This window comes from Bubalus kerabau, chromosome 22 (assembly GCF_029407905.1).
Source record: "Bubalus kerabau isolate K-KA32 ecotype Philippines breed swamp buffalo chromosome 22, PCC_UOA_SB_1v2, whole genome shotgun sequence".
Lineage (NCBI taxonomy): Eukaryota > Metazoa > Chordata > Mammalia > Artiodactyla > Bovidae > Bubalus > Bubalus kerabau.
This window is the reverse complement of record NC_073645.1, coordinates 13,317,459-13,335,678: the sequence shown is the minus strand read 5'-3', so window position 1 is coordinate 13,335,678 and position 18,220 is coordinate 13,317,459. Positions and strand designations below refer to the sequence as shown.

Here is an 18,220-nt window from a genome sequence, read left to right as displayed (position 1 = left end):
AACACCTGAGAGAGAAAAAAAAAAAAAAAGCCTGAGTAGGAAGTGTAATGTTTTAATAAGACTAGAAAGTACCCACCACTTACATCATCCTCCTCCCACCCACATCACAATTCAAAAACAAAGGCCCAGACTTGAAAACGGATCATTTACCAAAAACTTTGAGAGTCAATTGTTTGGCGCTTGAAACCCATTTTCACAACAGAAAAATGTGTCATAAATAGGAATCAGTATCCTGGGCTGATCCCTGAAGTTTAGATAGTAAGTAAAACGCTGCATTAGAACTGCCATAGAAAAATCAGAATAAAATAGCGGCAGGTTTCTCTGGGAGGGGAGATGGTCATTAAATAATTCTGTGGTTTTATTGAAGGACAATTTCTAATGGTTTGTGCAGGTTGATGGTCTTTCTTATTATTTAATTTCACCTGAAGACTCACGACTTTCTTTTACTATTGGGGGGAGGGATTCACAGGGATTTTCCATAATTAAGACACTGTTTTGGACAGGCAATTAGATAAAGGGGAAAGAAAAAAATATTTTATCCCTTTGTTGTTGTTCAGTCATTAAATCACGTCCGACTCTGCGACCCCATGGACTGTGCCATGTCAGGCCTTCCTATCCTTCACTATCTCTCACAGTTTGCTCAAACTCATGTCCATTGAATCGGTGGTGCCATCCAAACATCTCATCCTCTGTGACCCCCCTTCCTCTATCCCCTTAGGTAAAAGATAAAGAGTTGAAAGGAAGAGGGTTGTAGTGATAGGATCCTCAGATAAGAGATGCTTGTGCAGTGAGGAGCTATCCCTCCTTCGACGGCACCATCCTGTCTCTGCTCTCAGAACGCCTCTGCAAAGTGGGCACTATTCCTTTGGCCTTGATTATAACACTTCCCTCCACCCCAACCCCTCCTTTCATGACTAACTTTATGTATTCTAAACATATGTAATGTAACCATTACCTTTCAAGGGAAGCCCTTTTTTTTTTTAATTTAAAAAATCATTTATTTATTTTAATTTGGCTTCACTGGGTCTTAGTTGCTGCATGTGGGATCTAGCTCCTTGTCCAGGGATCGAACCCAGGCCCCCTGCATTGGGAGTGCACAGTCTTAGCCACTGGACCACCAGGGAAGTCCCAAGGGAAGCCCTTCTTGACCCTCTCCCATACACCTTCCCAGGATACCCTACACTTCCACTGAGAGCACCCAGCTCCATTTATAATTAATCATCTGTCTGGTTCTTTACAAGCATCATATAGGTATCATGTGGCAAGACAGTGGCTATTGCAGGCTTCTGAATGCCAACATCTAGGGCAGGGCCTGTGAATATTTGTTTGATGAAGGGATGAAGGAAGAATGAATGAATCAATCAAACTAAGTACAACATGTGGTCTTGGGGAAGACAAATCCATAGCATACTGCCCCCCTGCAGGGCAAAGAAGGTGAGCTGTGGGGAGGAAATGACAGGTTATTCTGTGCTTATCTTCTCTGCTTCCTCTGAGGAAACCTCGATAACGCAACACTGGAATACAGTAGGAGAATGTGTGTTGAATGAAAGTGAAAGTGAAGTCGCCCAGTCGTGCCGACTCTTGGCGACCCCATGGACTGCAGCCTCCCAGGCTGCTCCGTCCATGGGATTTTCCAGGCAAGAGTACTGGAGTGGGTTGCCATTTTCTTCTCCAGGGGATCTTCCTGACTCAGGGACTGAACCCGGGTCTCCCGCATTGCAGGTGGACGCTTTGCCCTCTAAGCCACCAGGGAATGAAACATATCATTAAATAACAGTCCTCAAGTAAATGTTTAGGAATGAAAATGTGCCTGAATTCAGAAATATAAACTGATACCCCAAAGAGAGTATATTTTTCTTGAAGCAGAAAAATATACACATCTTCTCTCTTTTATCTCCTTCTAGTTTGACATTGTCTTTCATCACTTATTTCTGATAAAATCTTCCATACTTAAACATGACTGGTGCTATGTGATTGCGGTTTGCTGAAGCTATTGCTTTAAAGAAAACACCACCACCCTAGCTTTATTCATCACATATCTGAAAAAGGGTGGCAAGATTATCACTGCCACAGATACAAGCAAGTTGAGTTAATTATAGGAATGCATGCAAAACTAACAATTACAAGGGAAATCTGATTTAGAAAACTAGACAATTCTGGAAATCTGAAAAACCCCCTTTTTCTAAACAAAGACTTAATTTACAGTGTGATTAGTTCTTTACAACAAACTTTACAGCCTCCCTGAGATTTTGCAATCTATTTTCTAGAAGGATAATTCCATTAATGACAGTATTTTTATCACGTTAGTCTATATACAGGTAATTTCATAATGACACTGAGGATGTTTCTGTTCTGCTCAACTCATCACAAGAAAGCCAGTTTTCCTGACAGTATCCTGTGCAGAGAAGACATGAACACAGTCCATACCAGCTTCCCACAGAGTATTCCACAGGTTTCAATTCCTCTCACTGTATTGGATTCTGCCAGCAGCAGAAATCTGTGGCAAAGATCTCTTGATAAAACGACGCATCTCAGTCCTTCAACCACTAAATCTAAGAAACAGAAAAGAGAGAAAAAGCTAAAAAAAAACAAACCTTAACATCCCCTCCCTCAAGTGACTACAGGTAAATATAAATTCTAAAAATGAAATGATTGGGTGTTCCCCTTCCTGCATTTTATTTTAAAACTTATAAAAGTGAACAATGACCAGAGGGAAGGTAGAATTACCCTTTGCGTACAGATTATTTCTATGTAAGTGGGAAAAAGTACAAGCGCTTGTACATCTTGGGGTCTTGGATCAACTGTTCACATGCGTGTGTGCCGTTTTCACTTGGCACAAAGCGCAGAGGCTGCAGACGACACAGCTCGTATTCTGTAAGCCTTAAGATATTCTTTTTTTGCGTTTGCCATGTGTTGCTTATATCTTATGGAGGTTGGTCATCATTAAGTAATAGCACCACGTTTTCAGAAATAGCTGGCAGTAGAGTAATTTATAGCATGACTGCTTATCATAAGTCTTTCCAAATAAAAAGAAATACAAACTCCATCTGACAGCGTTTGCTGGGAAATTTTCCCACTTGGTTTTGGAAACCTGCCAGCACTGATGTAACAGTCCCAAGCAGCACTAATTCTTGGCAGAGACACATAATCCATTGGGAGGTTAACCACCCATGTGTGCGGATCCTCCTGGGCCAGGGAAATGCTAAATATTTACATTTAATGACTGAGCAAAGTTCTGGACAAACAAGCTTACCAGCATCTTCTTTCTTCTCCAGTGTTAAGTGTTTACCTTTTAGGATTTATGTGTTTCTTGATTAAAATACATGAATGAAAAAAATGTTCAGAATTTTTCTCTTCTAAAATATCTGTACTGTGATCAAATATAATCTTGTTTATTATGCAGTCTCTGCTCTGCTGCTGCTGCTAAGTCACTTCAGTCGTGTCCGACTCTGTGCAACCCCATAAACGGCAGCCCACCAGGCTTCCCCATCCCTGAGATTCTCCAGGCGAGAACACTGGAGTGGGTTGCCATTTCCTTCTCCAAGGCGTGAAAGTGAAAAGTGAAAGTGAAGTCGTTCAGTCGTGTCCGACTCTTCGCGACCCCATGGACTGCAGCCTTCCAGACTCCTCCGCCCGTGGGATTTTCCAGGCAAGAGTACTGGAGTGGGCTACCATTGCCTTCCCTGAGTCTCTGCTCTATCAAGGGGCAAATCACATTCCCTGAACGTTAAGGTTACATATAGCAAAACGCAGATGACACAGTCATTCACACCACATCATGCAGGGGAACTACCATGGCTCATGATAAAATGAGTAGACCCTGCCCAGATGTTGCTATACGGTTCCATAGCGAACAGACTTGTGGACAGTGAGGGGAAGCAGAGGATGGGACAGATTGAGACAGTACCACTGAAACATATACATTACCATAGATAAAATTAGACAGCCAGTGGAAGTTTGCTGTATGACCCACAGAGCTCAAATTTGGTGCTCTGTGACAACCAAGAGGGGTGGGATGGGGTGGGAGGTGGGAAGGGGGGCTCAAGAAGGGGGCACATATGTATACCGATGGCTGATTCGTTGATGTATGGCAGAAACCAACACAATATTGTAAAGCAATTATCCTCCAATTAAAAATAAATAAATGAAAAACAAACCAAAAAAGAGGTGATTGCATGTTTTGTGGGCGTGTATCACTTACTCTGAACAGCACTTAGAGTGGCAGCTGGCTTTAAGGCCCTGTTGACGGGAGGTGAGTGGCCAGCATAACTGGTTGCGTCACCTTTATTAGACTGATCTGCAAGTACATTCAGCAAGGAATTGTTCTGGTGTGTGGAAAAGCAGGACAAAGCGCTGCCATCGATCTGCTCGGACAGTGCTGGCGTTTCCTGACTTCGCAGCTGACTCCGGGCTAATTCCTGACTCCGGGCTAATTCCTGCTTCTTGAGCTGATCTTCAAAAATCGAAAACTGCTCTGACTCCAGCTGCTGCTGGCGCATCTGGGCGATCCTCTTCCTTTCCGCCTCAATCAACCTCTGATGCTCCAGTTTTTTGAGGATTTCAGCTTTGTATTTGTTCTAGAAAATGTGGTTGCCACAGGAAAAGGTTAGTTTCCAGGCCAAATAAGAAGATGCTTTCAATCTTCCAGCAGACACAGCTAGATACTCCCACATGCCTACAGGGACACTCCTGAGACCACCAGAGAAATACATAACATAGTGGCAAAAGCCCCTTAGTCTGATTTCAGGAGCAGTTTGGAGTCCACTCATAATTTACCAGAGATGAGCCAGGATAATCAAGCTCCCTCCATCCTCCTGTGCTTTTAAATAGTAGAAAATCAAAGTCAGGACTATCTGCATAGCCTGGCTGATCAGACTATTTCACAGAATGGTCATATTACCCTAGACTGCACTGTCCAGTATAGTAGCTACTAGCTATATGTGACTACTGAAATTTAATTAAAATGAAATGAAATCCGAAATTCAATCCCCCAGTCTCACTAGCCTTGTGTTAAGTACCACAGGTTAGTGGCTCCCATATCAGACAGCGCCAGAGAGAACACTGCCTTCATCATCCAAAGCTCTTAGGGATAGTACCACACCCTTGAACCTTTTTGCATCTGACTCTTGAAGTCATAGTGCTGGGACTTCATGGAGAAGGGGGTATCCCTAAAAAGTGGTTCTCAGAATGGGGTCATCATCTCTATCAGAACAAACTAATGGGAACTTTGTTAAGAATGATGATTCCCAAACTCTCCAGCCTTAACAAAAATATCTAGGCTTTATTAGGTCAGAGAACTAATCTTTAAGAAGCTTCCCAAATAATTCTGTTGAAAACTAACTTTGGGAGCTACCAGGAGGCAGGGGCGAGGTGGGGGACATAGTTTAAAGCAGCACTTGATGTACATGAATCCCCTGGGTCTTGTTACAAGGCAGACTGGCATTCAGCAGGTCTGGGGTGGGGCCAGAGAATCTGCATTCTACCAGACTGCAGGTGACGTGAGTGTTGCCTGTACCAAAGGCTTATTGCTATGTCTGTGTCTCCCAGACATAAAGGCTGCTATGCTATCCCCCCAAATATTTCTACCTGTCATATACTTGGGATCCTATTGTGGACTATGAGTAATTGGTATCACTAACAGCAGACCACAACTGCTGATGCTGTTCCTCCCAGAGAGCGGAGGGGACTAGCGTTCACACCACTAAGTAGGGAGGGGAACTCAGGCTTTGCTCCCCCTTCCTGTTGTCCTGTCTGGGCCGCCAAAATTACTTCAGTCTTTTGCGTGTGTGCTTGCTAAGTCACTTCAGTCGTGTCTGATTCTTTGCAACTCTATAGAATGCAGCCCATCAGGCCCCTCTGTCCATAGGGATTTTCCAAGCAGGAATACTGGAGTAGGTTGCCATGCCCTCCTCCAGGGGAATCTTCCTGACCGAGGTCAGGCAGGGTCTTTACCACTGTAACCCCTTCCCAGGGGCCACCTGGGAAGCCCCAGTCTTTCACAGTTCAAATCAAATGATCACTATCCACCCTGGAGGGAATCTTCTGATTTCAACCTTCCTTCTGTTACTCAGTGCACACGGCTCACTCAAACCTACTTCCAGCGACACCAAAGGAAGTAAACAAGGCCTGTGACCATGTTCAGCAGCAACGAGACTGGACTGAACTGAGAATCAGTAATAGTGAAACTTTCAAAGCACATAAACACACAGTCAAACAAAATAGCAAAACAGAAGCTGTAAACCTTAAGAGTTCCAGTGCTGAACTGGAATATCTTATAGACTGATCGGTCAGTTTCATCGCTCAATGCCCTTTGATCTCAGACATAATTTTTCTTTTCACTCTCTATTTAGTAAGAATCCAGAAGTCATCATCCTTTGATGATATGATTACATTTCACGCATATGGCTAGATATTATTCTATGTTATTATAGTAATTATAATATTTAAGAATATAATAACATAACATTAAAATATTTAAGAATCGAATTAGATACCTCAGAAACTATATACTATTCTCCCTACCTCTCTTACTGACTCCTTTCATCGCTAAAGAGCAGCCATCTGGTTCAAGATTACACTGGCAAGAGTTGGTCAAAGAGCTCTGTTTATTCTTTTTTTCCCCCAACTTTGAACTTTTAATTTTGTATTGGGGTATAGCCAATTGACAATGCTGTGGTAGCCGCAGGTAAACAGTGAAAGAACACTCTGGTTAAATTACTGTAGAAAGTCTATTTTCTAATGCTTCTCTTTATTAGATCTTGTTGGGAAATAAAAATTACCACATCTTTGGTGCAAGTACTTAACCTGGACATCAACATCAAACTTTTTAATGTGTTTTCCATCACTGTTTCTTTAATTTCAACTTAAATGCATATGACATTTGAAAAACTCATGAAAATAAAATTCAAAAAAATATTTGCACAGAAAACAATTCATGAAATAAAGGCACCGATTGAACTTACTTTGCTTTGCAAATATTCTTGGTATTCTACGTTATATTTCTTTAAAAGGTCCTTTTTCAATTCATCTGTCCTTGGGAATGCAATCTCCTTCAGTTTCTTTTAAAAATATATATATACACACATTGATTAGTAGAATTTTCAGTATAGTCTTTCAGATCATCAGCTGAGAAAGAAAAACAACTGGTATGTGTATTAGAAATCAAGACACAAGTAACCAAACAGGAAGGTGGAAAAATCAGTATTTTCTAGGGCTCCAAAATACAACTTTTCAGCAGAGAAGAGAAAAAAGTATCTCCTTTGTAAGACCTTTATTGACTCCACTGGTTAGGTAAGCATTTTGTTTAGGTAGGTACCTCATTTTCAGGTAGTGGATTTGTAACTGCACATCCCATGGTATGTAAATTATATGGCATCATAGTTAAAAGGGACATTGGAGAACACGGTAAGTAGAGATCCCTAGGCTTAACAGACTGTAAAAAGCAGTTGAGGCACCTTTTATAAAAATATAGATTCCCAGGCCTAACCCCAGATTTACTGAATCAACATGTTCAGAGAAAGGATTGGGATCTGTATCTCAAACAACTTCTTGGTGATTCTTGATGGCATGAAAATACCATCCAAGTACCCACCCCAGCCTTAGTACAGATGAGGAAACAAAGGCTCAGAGACATCAAAAGGCTTGTCCCGTGTCATACAACTGACTTATGGCCTCCTTATGACTAAAACCCCAAACTCCTAACTCTAGCTAAGCTCCTCCATTAAAATTTCTGTGCTCTTAATCTTTTGTCATCCATCAATCCATTTATTCAATGAGCACAAACAGAAAATGTTTATGCTTTTGGAGAATTTTTTTTTCTCTATAAGTGAAAATAAGAATAATCCTAGAGTGGGCTTCCCTCGTAGCTCAGTCAGTAAATTATCTGCCTGCAATGCAGGGGACCCGAGTTCAATCCCTGGGCTGGGAAGATCTCCTGGAGAAGGAAATGGCAATCCACTCCAGTATTCTTGCCTATAAAATCCCATGGACAGAGGAGCCTGGCAGGCTGCAGTCTGTGGGGTTTTAAGAGTCGGACATGACTTAGCAACTACACCACCACCACCAAATTAGAGTAAAAGAGTCATCTTGGCAGCCTAACACCTTGATTTCCATCCAGAACTTTCTAACATTAAATGAACAAGAGAACTGAAGGGAAATGTTACACGAAGGCTGGATAAAGAATGACCCTGCAGACAGTGTACAGAAATTTAACAATGTAGATGACCATTTGTGTTCTACTTACAGGCACCCTCAGGCCTGACATAACTGGTTGTTGTAGTTTAGTTGCCAAGTGGTGTCTGACTCTTTGTGACACCATGGAGTGTAGCCTACCATGCTCCTCTGTCCATGGGATTTCCCAGGCTAGAATACTGGAGTAGGTTGCCATTTCCCTCTCCAGGGGATCTTCCTGACCCAAGGATCCAATCCACATCTCCTGCATTGCAGGTGGATTCATGACCACTGAGCCACAAGGGAAGCCCCACATAACTGGCTAAGAGAGTTTTTATTCCATTATGTGGTAAAATAGTTATGGAGAATAATTTCAAATTTCATGTTGTGATCGACTTTGTGTACATTATCTCCATCATATAAAATCAACCCAAACTACTTAAGACTAATAAATGGAAAACACTGTTTAAATGTTATCTAAGAGGATATATTCTCAGCTAAAGATATTTGAAACTATATATGTAGCAAACACCGATGCTAAATAAATACATTTCAACAGCCTTCCTTTTCCTTTGGAATATTTCAGATCACTCACTAAAGACTTTATTGTCTAAGAGGTGAGTACTATAAGAAGACAATGACTAGAACTTTGTGGCTGCCTTGATAATCAACACTGATTTTCAAACAGGTATTGAGTTGAGAATTGTATGGAATACCCAAAACCCGCCAAAATGATTGTCTTAAATAAGTATGGGGAAACAGACAACTATTCTCTCAATCTCTGAGAGGAATCATGAAATAATTCCTTCTTCATATCTTAAGATCAAGTGCATTCTTGATTTTTTTCTTTTCTTCTCCCAGTTTTAAGTAGACATCCCACAGTAATGATGACTAAAAGTCTAAGAAGAGATTGAAATATCACAGCTAATGGAATGATTTTTTTTTTTTTTTGCACTGAAACTCTCGAGAGGATTAGACAGAAGAGGAAAGAAAAGGGATGAATCAATAATGGATACTTGGGGAACTTGAACCTCCAGAGAGAGTTGATCACTCAATACCTTCATAATATCTTGCTTTTCGGGTACTGCACATTGCTGGTAATCTCGATGGTTGGGAAGCTTTTCTACAAATAAACTGGAGAAAGAGAAAACACATCCTTAGAGTTATATGACAGAAAAAGTTCAGTGATGGTTTCTAATATAAGATGAACCTCCTTTTCAAAAGGACATGGTTAATAACATTATTTATGTATGCTCAGTCGTGTCCAACTCGTTGTGACCCTATGGACTGTAGTCCGCCAGGCTCTTCCTTCATGGGATTTTCCAGGCAAGAATACTGGAGTGGGTTGCCATTTTCCTTCTTATTTAACCTATATTCTTTCCATCGGCCATCAAAGGTTGGTTTAATATGATTTGGGCACTACAGAGGAGTTAAGCTCGGCAAACTAAGCACTGAGGTTAAGAGGGTTAAAGTCAGGGTGCTCCTCAACAGATCACATCACTTTAGTTTTTCTCAGGTCTGGGGCACGTAACCCCACTAGAGCAGCATTCCACTTGAGTATAGCGCTGGCAACACTGAGCACCACGTGAACATGTCAGAGTCCGGAAAGACGGATAAAAGCACCTTCAACAGAAACAGACTCGAAGGGCCCCCGATGAATCAGCAGTGCCTTGGTGTGAAAGTCACCCAGTCGTGTCCAACTCTTTGTAACCCCATGGAATAGTCCATGGAATTCTCCAGGCCAGAATACTGGAGTGGGTAGCTGTTTCCTTCTCCAGGGGATCTTCCCAACCCAGGGATCAAACCCAGGTTTCCCACATTGCAGGAGGATTCTTGACCAGCTGAGCCACCAGGGAAGCCCGGCATGGTATATATATGTGTATTAAAAACTCATATATGAAAATTCATAACTCAGATAAATGTCAGCCAGAATCCTTAATGGAATCTCACACGCTAGTAAAGTAATGCTCAAAATTCTCCAAGCCAAGCTTCAGCAATACATGAACCATGAACTTCTAGCTGTTCAGGCTGGTTTTAGAAAAGGCAGAGGAACCAGAGATCAAATTGCCAACATCCACTGGATCATCAAAAAAGCAAGAGAGTTCCAGAAAACCATCTATTTCTGCTTTATCGACTATGCCAAAGCCTTTGACTGTGTGGATCACAATACACTGTGGAAGATCCTGAAAGAGATGGGAATACCAGACCACCTGACCTGCCTCTTGAGAAACCTGTATGCAGGTCAGGAAGCAACAGTTAGAACTGGACATGGAAGGGCAGACTGGTTCCAAATAGGAAAAGCAGTACGTCAAGGCTGTTATATTGTCACCCTGCTTATTTAACTTCTATGCAGAGTACATCATGAGAAACGCTGGGCTGGAAGAAGCACAAGCTGGAATCAAGATTGCTGGGAGAAATATCAATAACCTCAGATATTCAGATGACACCACCCTTGTGGCAGAAGTGAAGAACTAAAAAGCCTCTTGATGAAAGTGAAAGAGGAGAGTGAAAAAGTTGGCTTAAAGCTCAACATTCAGAAAATGAAGATCATGGCATCTGGTCCCATCACTTCATGGCAAATAGATGGGGAAACAGTGGAAACAGTGTCAGACTTTATTTTTTGGAGCTCCAAAATCACTGCAGATGGTGACTGCAGCCATGAAATTAAAAGACGCTTGCTCCTTGGAAGGAAAGTTATGACCAACCTAGATAGCATATTCAAAAGCAGAGACATTACTTTGCCAACAAAGGTCCATCTAGTTAAGGCTATGGTTTTTCCAGTAGTCATGTATGGATGTGAGAGTTGGACTGTGAAGAAGGCTGAGTGCCGAAGAATTGATGCTTTTGAACTGTGGTGTTGGAGAAGACTCTTGAGAGTCCCTTGGACTGCAAGGAGGTCCAACCAGTCCATCCTAAAGGAGATCAGTCCTGGGTGTTCATTGGAAGGAGTGATGCTAAAGCTGAAACTCCAATACTTGGGCCACCTCATGCGAAGAGTTGACTCATTGGAAAAGACCCTGATGCTGGGAGAGATTGGGGGCAGGAGGAGAAGGGGACGACAGAGGATGAGATGGCTGGATGGCATCACCGACTCGATGGACATGATTTTGAGTGAACTCTGGGAGTTGGTGATGGACAGGGAGGCCTGGCATGCTGCAATTCATGGGGTCGCAAAGAGTCGGACACGACTGAGCGACTGAACTGAACTGAATTAATAATTATTTTTCATCACCTTTTCAGGAACAAGGGACAGTAAAAATGAAGGGAAATCCTTACAGCAAACCAGGTTCATTGTTTCCAGGTAAAGTTAAGATTTTGCTTTCACAAGGGCATGAAATTCTGTTTTTTTCCCTCTTACTGATATATCCTCAGCCTGTAGAATAGTGTCCATCTCATCATTATAAATGCCCAATAAATATTTGTTAAATCAACGAATAGCCCTTAGAGCAAATACTAGTTTTGATTAACATAGTAGCATATTCTTCCTTCCTCCAAAATTGTTTAATTATTGATTCACCACAGACATGTTTCAATTAACTACTTAGTTTTTTTATTGGCTGAAAGAGACCACTTTTCATACCACACTAATTATCTTTAATTTCACCCATGGTAGAATCACGGATGCAGCATTTAAAACAGTTGATCTTGGACTTCCCTGGTGGTGCAGTGGATAAGAATCTGCGTGCCAACACCGAGGACACAGGTTTGATCCCTGGTCCTAGAAGATCCCACATGCTTAGGAGCAACTAAGCCCATGTGCCACAACTACTAAGCTAGTGCTTTATGGCCTGAGAGTGGCAACTACTGAAGCCCCTGTGCTTACAGCCTGTGCTCGACAAGAGAAGCCCCCCGGCACCACAGCTAGAGAGTAGCCCCCAATGGCTACAATTCCAGAAAGCCTGCACAAAGCACCAAACACCCATCGCAGCCAAAAACAAATTTCAAAAAACAGTTAATCTTTTCAACTTCTTGCATGGCCTCAGATTAAATCCCCAAGTAAATTAATACAATTAATCAATGAGTGACTTTCAGTGGAAACAAAAATAAGGGCTTCGGCTCTGATCAGATCACTTTTGGTAACAGGAGATCTTCACAATCGGTAAGATGGCAAATTGGTACAGAAAGTCCAAATCTCATTTTTTTAGTTCAAATGAGGATACATTATTAACAAATATCTATCTAATGTGAAGTATGATATTTTTACATGACTATTTTGATGTTGCCACTTTCAGTATATTGGAAGATCTTTTATACACAACAATTCTTACACAGCTAAATAATTGCCTTAAGAAATACGGACTACAATGTTAAATCAACTACTACACTCTGTCCCCCAATCAGTTCCTTCCTAGGATCATCCATTTATCCCTTGTTTCAACCCATCAAATTGAACTTCAAGAACGTTAATGGCACGTTTCAGATGCTCTAGATAGAGCCACAATATGATGTCGGTGCTCTAAGGCTTGGATTCTTGTGAAGGGAGAATGACAGGGAACAAGAAATTTTGTGAAGAGAGAGAAGTGGGCACTCAGGTTACAGTGCTGGTCTATGGATATACATCCCTGCACCTCACTTCATCTCTGATCTTCCACCCCTAAGCCTCAGAGACGGTATTGGGACACCTTTGAGTACATGACTTGGTAACTTAAAAACCTGACCCTCTCCTGCTTCTGGAGATTGTAAATTTGATCTGAGTATGAATACATGCCTGGCATTGAAGCTGTCTCATCAAAATAGCATGTAAATATTTGCTCCCAATGTTCTCATTTCAAAGATCTCCAAGATAAAATACTTACGTTATAAATTTATTATAAAGGACAAATGCACTTTCCAGGTTTCCTTCTTCCAAATACACAGACGCCATCCTCTCCATTTCTACCCCGGATCTAAAGTAGCGGCGTGGAGTGATATCTTCATTGATGGTGATGTTCCCGCCCAGCTTGCTCAGGGCACGGACTCGTTCTTCTGGGGTGAGGGAGACATCCGTGTGGTCGGGCATCGCAGCTAACTTTTTCTGCAGAGCCAAATTTGAATCTCTGGTTATAAGAAGAAATGAACAGACTGAAATTATAGATGTATTTTTTGTACTAAATATCTGACATCAGAACCTAAGGAAAGTTTTTTTTTTTTTAATGAGTTAATAACATGATAAAAGAGGTCTTTTTGCTTAAACATGTGGCCTGCACACCAGAAAAGCACATATCTGCAGGGTAAACATACACTTTTTTGGACTAAGGTCTCTTGCAGGTTTCAGCTACAGCTATGTGGCAGTTCCTGGGTATGTGTAGGTCATTTTAGGTAAAATATCATTGACCATTGCTGCGATCCATGGGGTCGCAAGGAGTCGGACATGACTGAGTGACTGATCTGATCTGATCTGATATCCTTATGGAAGTAAGCCAAGAGATGGATTCCTGCCAGGGTAAGCATCATATCATTATACTCGAAGGGTCTCCAAGACATGTTTTGGATCCAAAGTTACTGTATGTATTCAATTCTATTCCAAAATCAGATCAGATCAGATCAGTCACTCAGTCGTGTCCGACTCTTTGCGACCCCATGAATCGCAGCACGCCAGGCCTCCCTGTCCATCACCAACTCCCAGAGTTCACTGAGACTCACGTCCATCGAGTCAGTGATGCCATCCAGCCATCTTATCCTCTGTTGTCCCCTTCTCCTCTTGCCCCCAATCCCTTTTGAATATGCTATCTAGGTTGGTCATAACTTTCCTTCCAAGGAGCAAGCGTCTTTTTTTCATGGCTGCAGTCACCATCTGCAGTGATTTTGGAGCCCAGAAAAATAAAGTCTGACACTGTTTCCACTGTTTCCTCATCTATTTCCCATGAAGTGATGGGACCAGATACCATGATCTTCATTTTCTGAATGTTGAGCTTTAAGCCAACTTTTTCACTCTCCACTTTCACCTTCATCAAGAGGCTTTTTAGTTCCTCTTCACTTTCTGCCATAAGGGTGGTGTCATCTGCATATCTGAGGTTATTGATATTTCCTGGTTTAATGAGCTTTCAGGGCCTCTTTGAATCTTTACCAAGTGAATAAAACCCCACCAATAAGTCTTAAGAGAAGCCTTTTTCAGCATATGAACACACCACCTTCCTGCCCTCCCACTCCCACTCAGCCCCCCCAACATTATTCTACTGTTAATTCATCCCTGACTAAGAAAATAATGATAATAATTACTGAAAAAGGATCTGTGATATTAACACATTTGTGTTTTATTAATAAAAACACATACACATTTGGAAAAACACAGAACATATAAATTCAGGATAATTATTCAATAAAAAGTCAGTACTTCTGAAAGGTGAAAAAGTCAACAATTTTTTTTTTCCTGTTAAAGGCCCTATAGCACATCTCTTAGGCTCTGTGGGACAGAGTCTCCGTGGCAGCTTCTCAGCTCTGCTGGTGAGGAAACAGCATAAGCCCCATGTAACCAAATAATCCTGACTGTGTTCCAAGAATGCTGTTATATGACCACAGATTAATGCTTCAGTGACATCAGAAAAAAAATCTAGGAAAATTAGGGCAGATTTCAGCCTCCTGCATGCACAAAAGTAACTTGTCCATTTTTTTACTATGCAGTCTATGCTGAGTTATGATGATTTGTTTACAAGTATTTTTGACTCCTTATAAGCTCCTTGAAGGAAAGGAATCATTTTATACTCATCTTTGTGCTCTGGAATATAGTATATTCCCTGTAACACAAATGATAACCAATAAATATATCAAATAAAGGAGGAAGACAGAAAGGGAACAATGTGATTATAATTAGACTATCTTTTTACCTGAAGAAACAAATATTTATTTTCCATCTATGGGAATGTTGCTACTCTACTTAAGTTTAAAACTGATTTCAGAGATAAACTGGGAAAGAGCCTAAACGCTTCATCAATCTATAATTTTTCATTTGAATATGAACTTCTTGGATGTAAATAAAAATGACAAAGCCTTAGTGTTCATTTTTTACATTGACATGTCCACTAAAATTTTAATTATTTTCACATAACATTCTCGAAAAACACACAAGGAACTCCAGGAAAATGACTCCTTCTGCGGAGGTGGAAATGCGGCAGTCTTGACAATACAGTGTCAGAAAATGAAAAGTGCCTACAACTTTCTGCTCCTTAAACATACTCACAAAAGCAACTGGGCAACTGTGGAGGACTTTTTCCACAGAGAGAGAACACTACCCTGTTGCAGAGCGAGCACTAGGCCCTCTGTTTGTGTTCCGGTGCTAAGCTTTGTGTGTAGAAGGTATTCAGGATACTGCTGCCCCCAGGGCAACAAGGTTAGTGAGTGGGTTTGGGAGCGTCATCAGGAGAAGGTGGATGGTAATGACAACCTTTGTTTATCAAGCCCCAGTGATAGGCTCATAACATTAAAACTGGTTTCCAGAAGTCGTAAGGCACAAAGTACAGAACTGGGCCATGGAGATTATATAATGTCGCTATACTCACATTCAGAGACTGATCTGGGACGCACAATAAACCCATGGGACCTCTAGACCCCTGCTATTTCCTCTCTAGCACATTATTTCTCCTAAGATGTAGCTCAAGAATGTGTGTACTATGTTGGCTGTAAGGGGAAAAGATGAAAAGGACAAGTGTTCCAGGTATTTGCACATTTACACAAGGATTCCAAAGCCGCATCTCAGTGTTAAACATAAAATGTTTCCTTAGCTATTACCACACAAGGTAAACCTCTAATTTTTCATCTGTGACACACGGAGGCACAGAACAGTCGAAGTACCTGTTACAATGTCATCTCTGAAATTCTCTCTGGTGTCGTGCTAAAGAACTACACTCCTGGAACCACACCAGAGAATTAAAATTTCATACTTTCATGGAAAAAAAAAAGAATTATTTTTAATTCTAGCAAAGATGGTTTTATTAGTCACTTCCTCAAAGGAGAGGACCACACAGATGGATGAAAACGGCAAGTGTTTAACTTCTTGAAGTAATCGTGACTCATTTCACATTTGGCATGTTTCTGTTCTTCTTTCTGGGTTTTCGAAACATGTGTAAAATATCAGTTGGTGCCACCTACCAGGGAGTTCACAGTTAACGGCTGATCCATGTTGTCCTGTCTACAAGATGACGATGTTCACTGTTTCTTCTCAATCACTTCATCTGTTTCAAAGGCAGAAAAAGCAGAGCTAAGGTTATTTCTTGAGAACTCAGGTCTCATATCCCAAAACCCAGGGTTATTTCTGCCTGAGAAAAAATAGGAACCAATGGCAATAAGTTATATAATCAGAGACTACTGGAAATTTCTTTCTGAAAAGACGAAACTGCAGGTGGTTATAAGGTTTCTTGAAGCAGACTTTGAAAAGAGGAGGTATGAAGAGATTTAATTATTGCCTAGTACCCGGTAAGAATCTGCTGGGTGTTATCTTTCTTAGAACACCATGCAAGGTTATAAAGTGGGTTTACTTGCTTCAGAAGGAGAAAGAAGGTCATTGTGACTGAGAGCATGGACTCTTAGACCTGGATCCAGTCAGGGCTTAACCTAAGTCTTCCTGGCTATGGTAGGTGGAATTCTAATATGGCTCTGTGATACGCCTTGGGATGCGCAGGTTTATATAATCACCTCCCCTTGAGTGTAGAGAAGACCTGTAACTAGCTTTTAACCTCAGCAAAACACGGCAAAGGTGATGGGACATTACTCCCAGGTTTACATCCTGTCATATGGCAAAGAAGAACAGATTTTTGCAGATATATTAAGGCCCCTAAACATTTGACGTTAAGTTCATCAGAAGGGAGATTATCCAGAGTGGGAGACCTTTCAAAGAAAAAGACATTCTTCTGCTGACCTTGAAGACTCAGTCATCATGAGTCCCATAGCTACAGGGAGATGATGCTGCCAAGAATGACGTGCACTTGGAATACGACCTCAAGCCTCAGATCTGATCCTTACTTTGGTCAACACTTCCATGCTGTCTTGTGAGACCTCGAGCAGTGGACCTACTTATGCCTGGGCTGCCTAGGCTCCCAACCCCATGAAACTGTGAGATAATAAATGTATGTTGTCTTAACACATGAAGCTTGGGGTGATTTGTAATGCAGCAATAGAAAACAGAATATTTTATCAGGGTGACTGCAGGTAAATATATAGCTTTCTGTACATATGAATAAAGGGGAAAAGTAATAGTACCTAAGTCATGTCGATGTGGTAAGGATTAAATGACCTAACATATAAAGTGCTTAGAACAGTTCCCAGCACACAGTCAATATCATTTCAATGTTTGCTCTTATTAGAATCTTAATTTTGCAATTGAGAAAGCTGAGACTTCAAGATGTTAGGTGAATGTACCCAAGTTCAAATACTCAATAAATGCTAGTCTCCTACCTTTGTATGCTAGTTTAGATCAAGCACTGCATTATCACTTCCCACTTCTAAATTTATTTTGGCTTTTAAACTCCACTAATCAATTATGTGATGTTGGACACATAACTTCTCCTCAGTTCCTCATTCATGAAATGAGGGAGCTAAGCGCCTTTCAAGTTATAACCTTCTGTGATACTAGAAACTTCAGAGGTACATTATTCAATCCTTTTGTGCTATTTTCTGGCCTGAATCCATGAATGAAAAGCTTTCCAAGGAAAGTCTCTCAGTATGTTCCGATCTCTCACCTTCATCCTCTCCAGTGATTCCTGCAGTAAACATCAAGCTGTGGGCCAGCAGGCTGCAGAAATGCCCAAGAAAGAAATGACCTGCAAGAAGCCCCAGTCATGGTATAGTTTTAAAATCCAAATCAATCCTGGGACCACTGAATATAGGCAATCCCATTGAGGGAATTACTACTTCTCAGGGAGAATAAGCCAGAGGAAAAAAAAAGACATGAAAAGAGTTGAAGAGACAGAACAAAGAGGCTTAGGGAGAATTTGAGGCTGGGTGGAGAGAGAAGAGGACAGGGAATACTAGTTACTCATTGATTACTACTACTACTACTAAGTCAGTACAGTCGTGTCCGACTCTGTGTGACCCCATAGACGGCAGCCCACCAGGCTCCCCCGTCCCTGGGATTCTCCAG

General features: G+C 41.3%; 1 protein-coding gene across 3 annotated transcripts in view; it reads right to left on the bottom strand.

Moving 5' to 3' along the window:
- Positions 1–18,220, bottom strand: part of STAMBPL1 (STAM binding protein like 1) — a 53,363-nt gene that overhangs the window by 5,872 nt on the left and 29,271 nt on the right. For 2 of the 3 annotated variants that reach the window (XM_055560267.1, XM_055560266.1), the window contains exons 2-7: positions 16,234–16,316; positions 12,966–13,183; positions 9,228–9,303; positions 6,963–7,058; positions 4,202–4,577; positions 2,428–2,552 (exon numbers count right to left, since the gene is read on the bottom strand). In XM_055560267.1, coding sequence (XP_055416242.1) covers positions 2,428–2,552; positions 4,202–4,577; positions 6,963–7,058; positions 9,228–9,303; positions 12,966–13,183; positions 16,234–16,263 — 921 coding nt within the window. In that variant the 5' untranslated portion in view covers positions 16,264–16,316. Of the gene's footprint in view, positions 1–2,427; positions 2,553–4,201; positions 4,578–6,962; positions 7,059–9,227; positions 9,304–12,965; positions 13,206–16,233; positions 16,317–18,220 lie in introns of all 3 variants that reach the window. The other variant, XM_055560268.1, reaches the window with a different exon arrangement.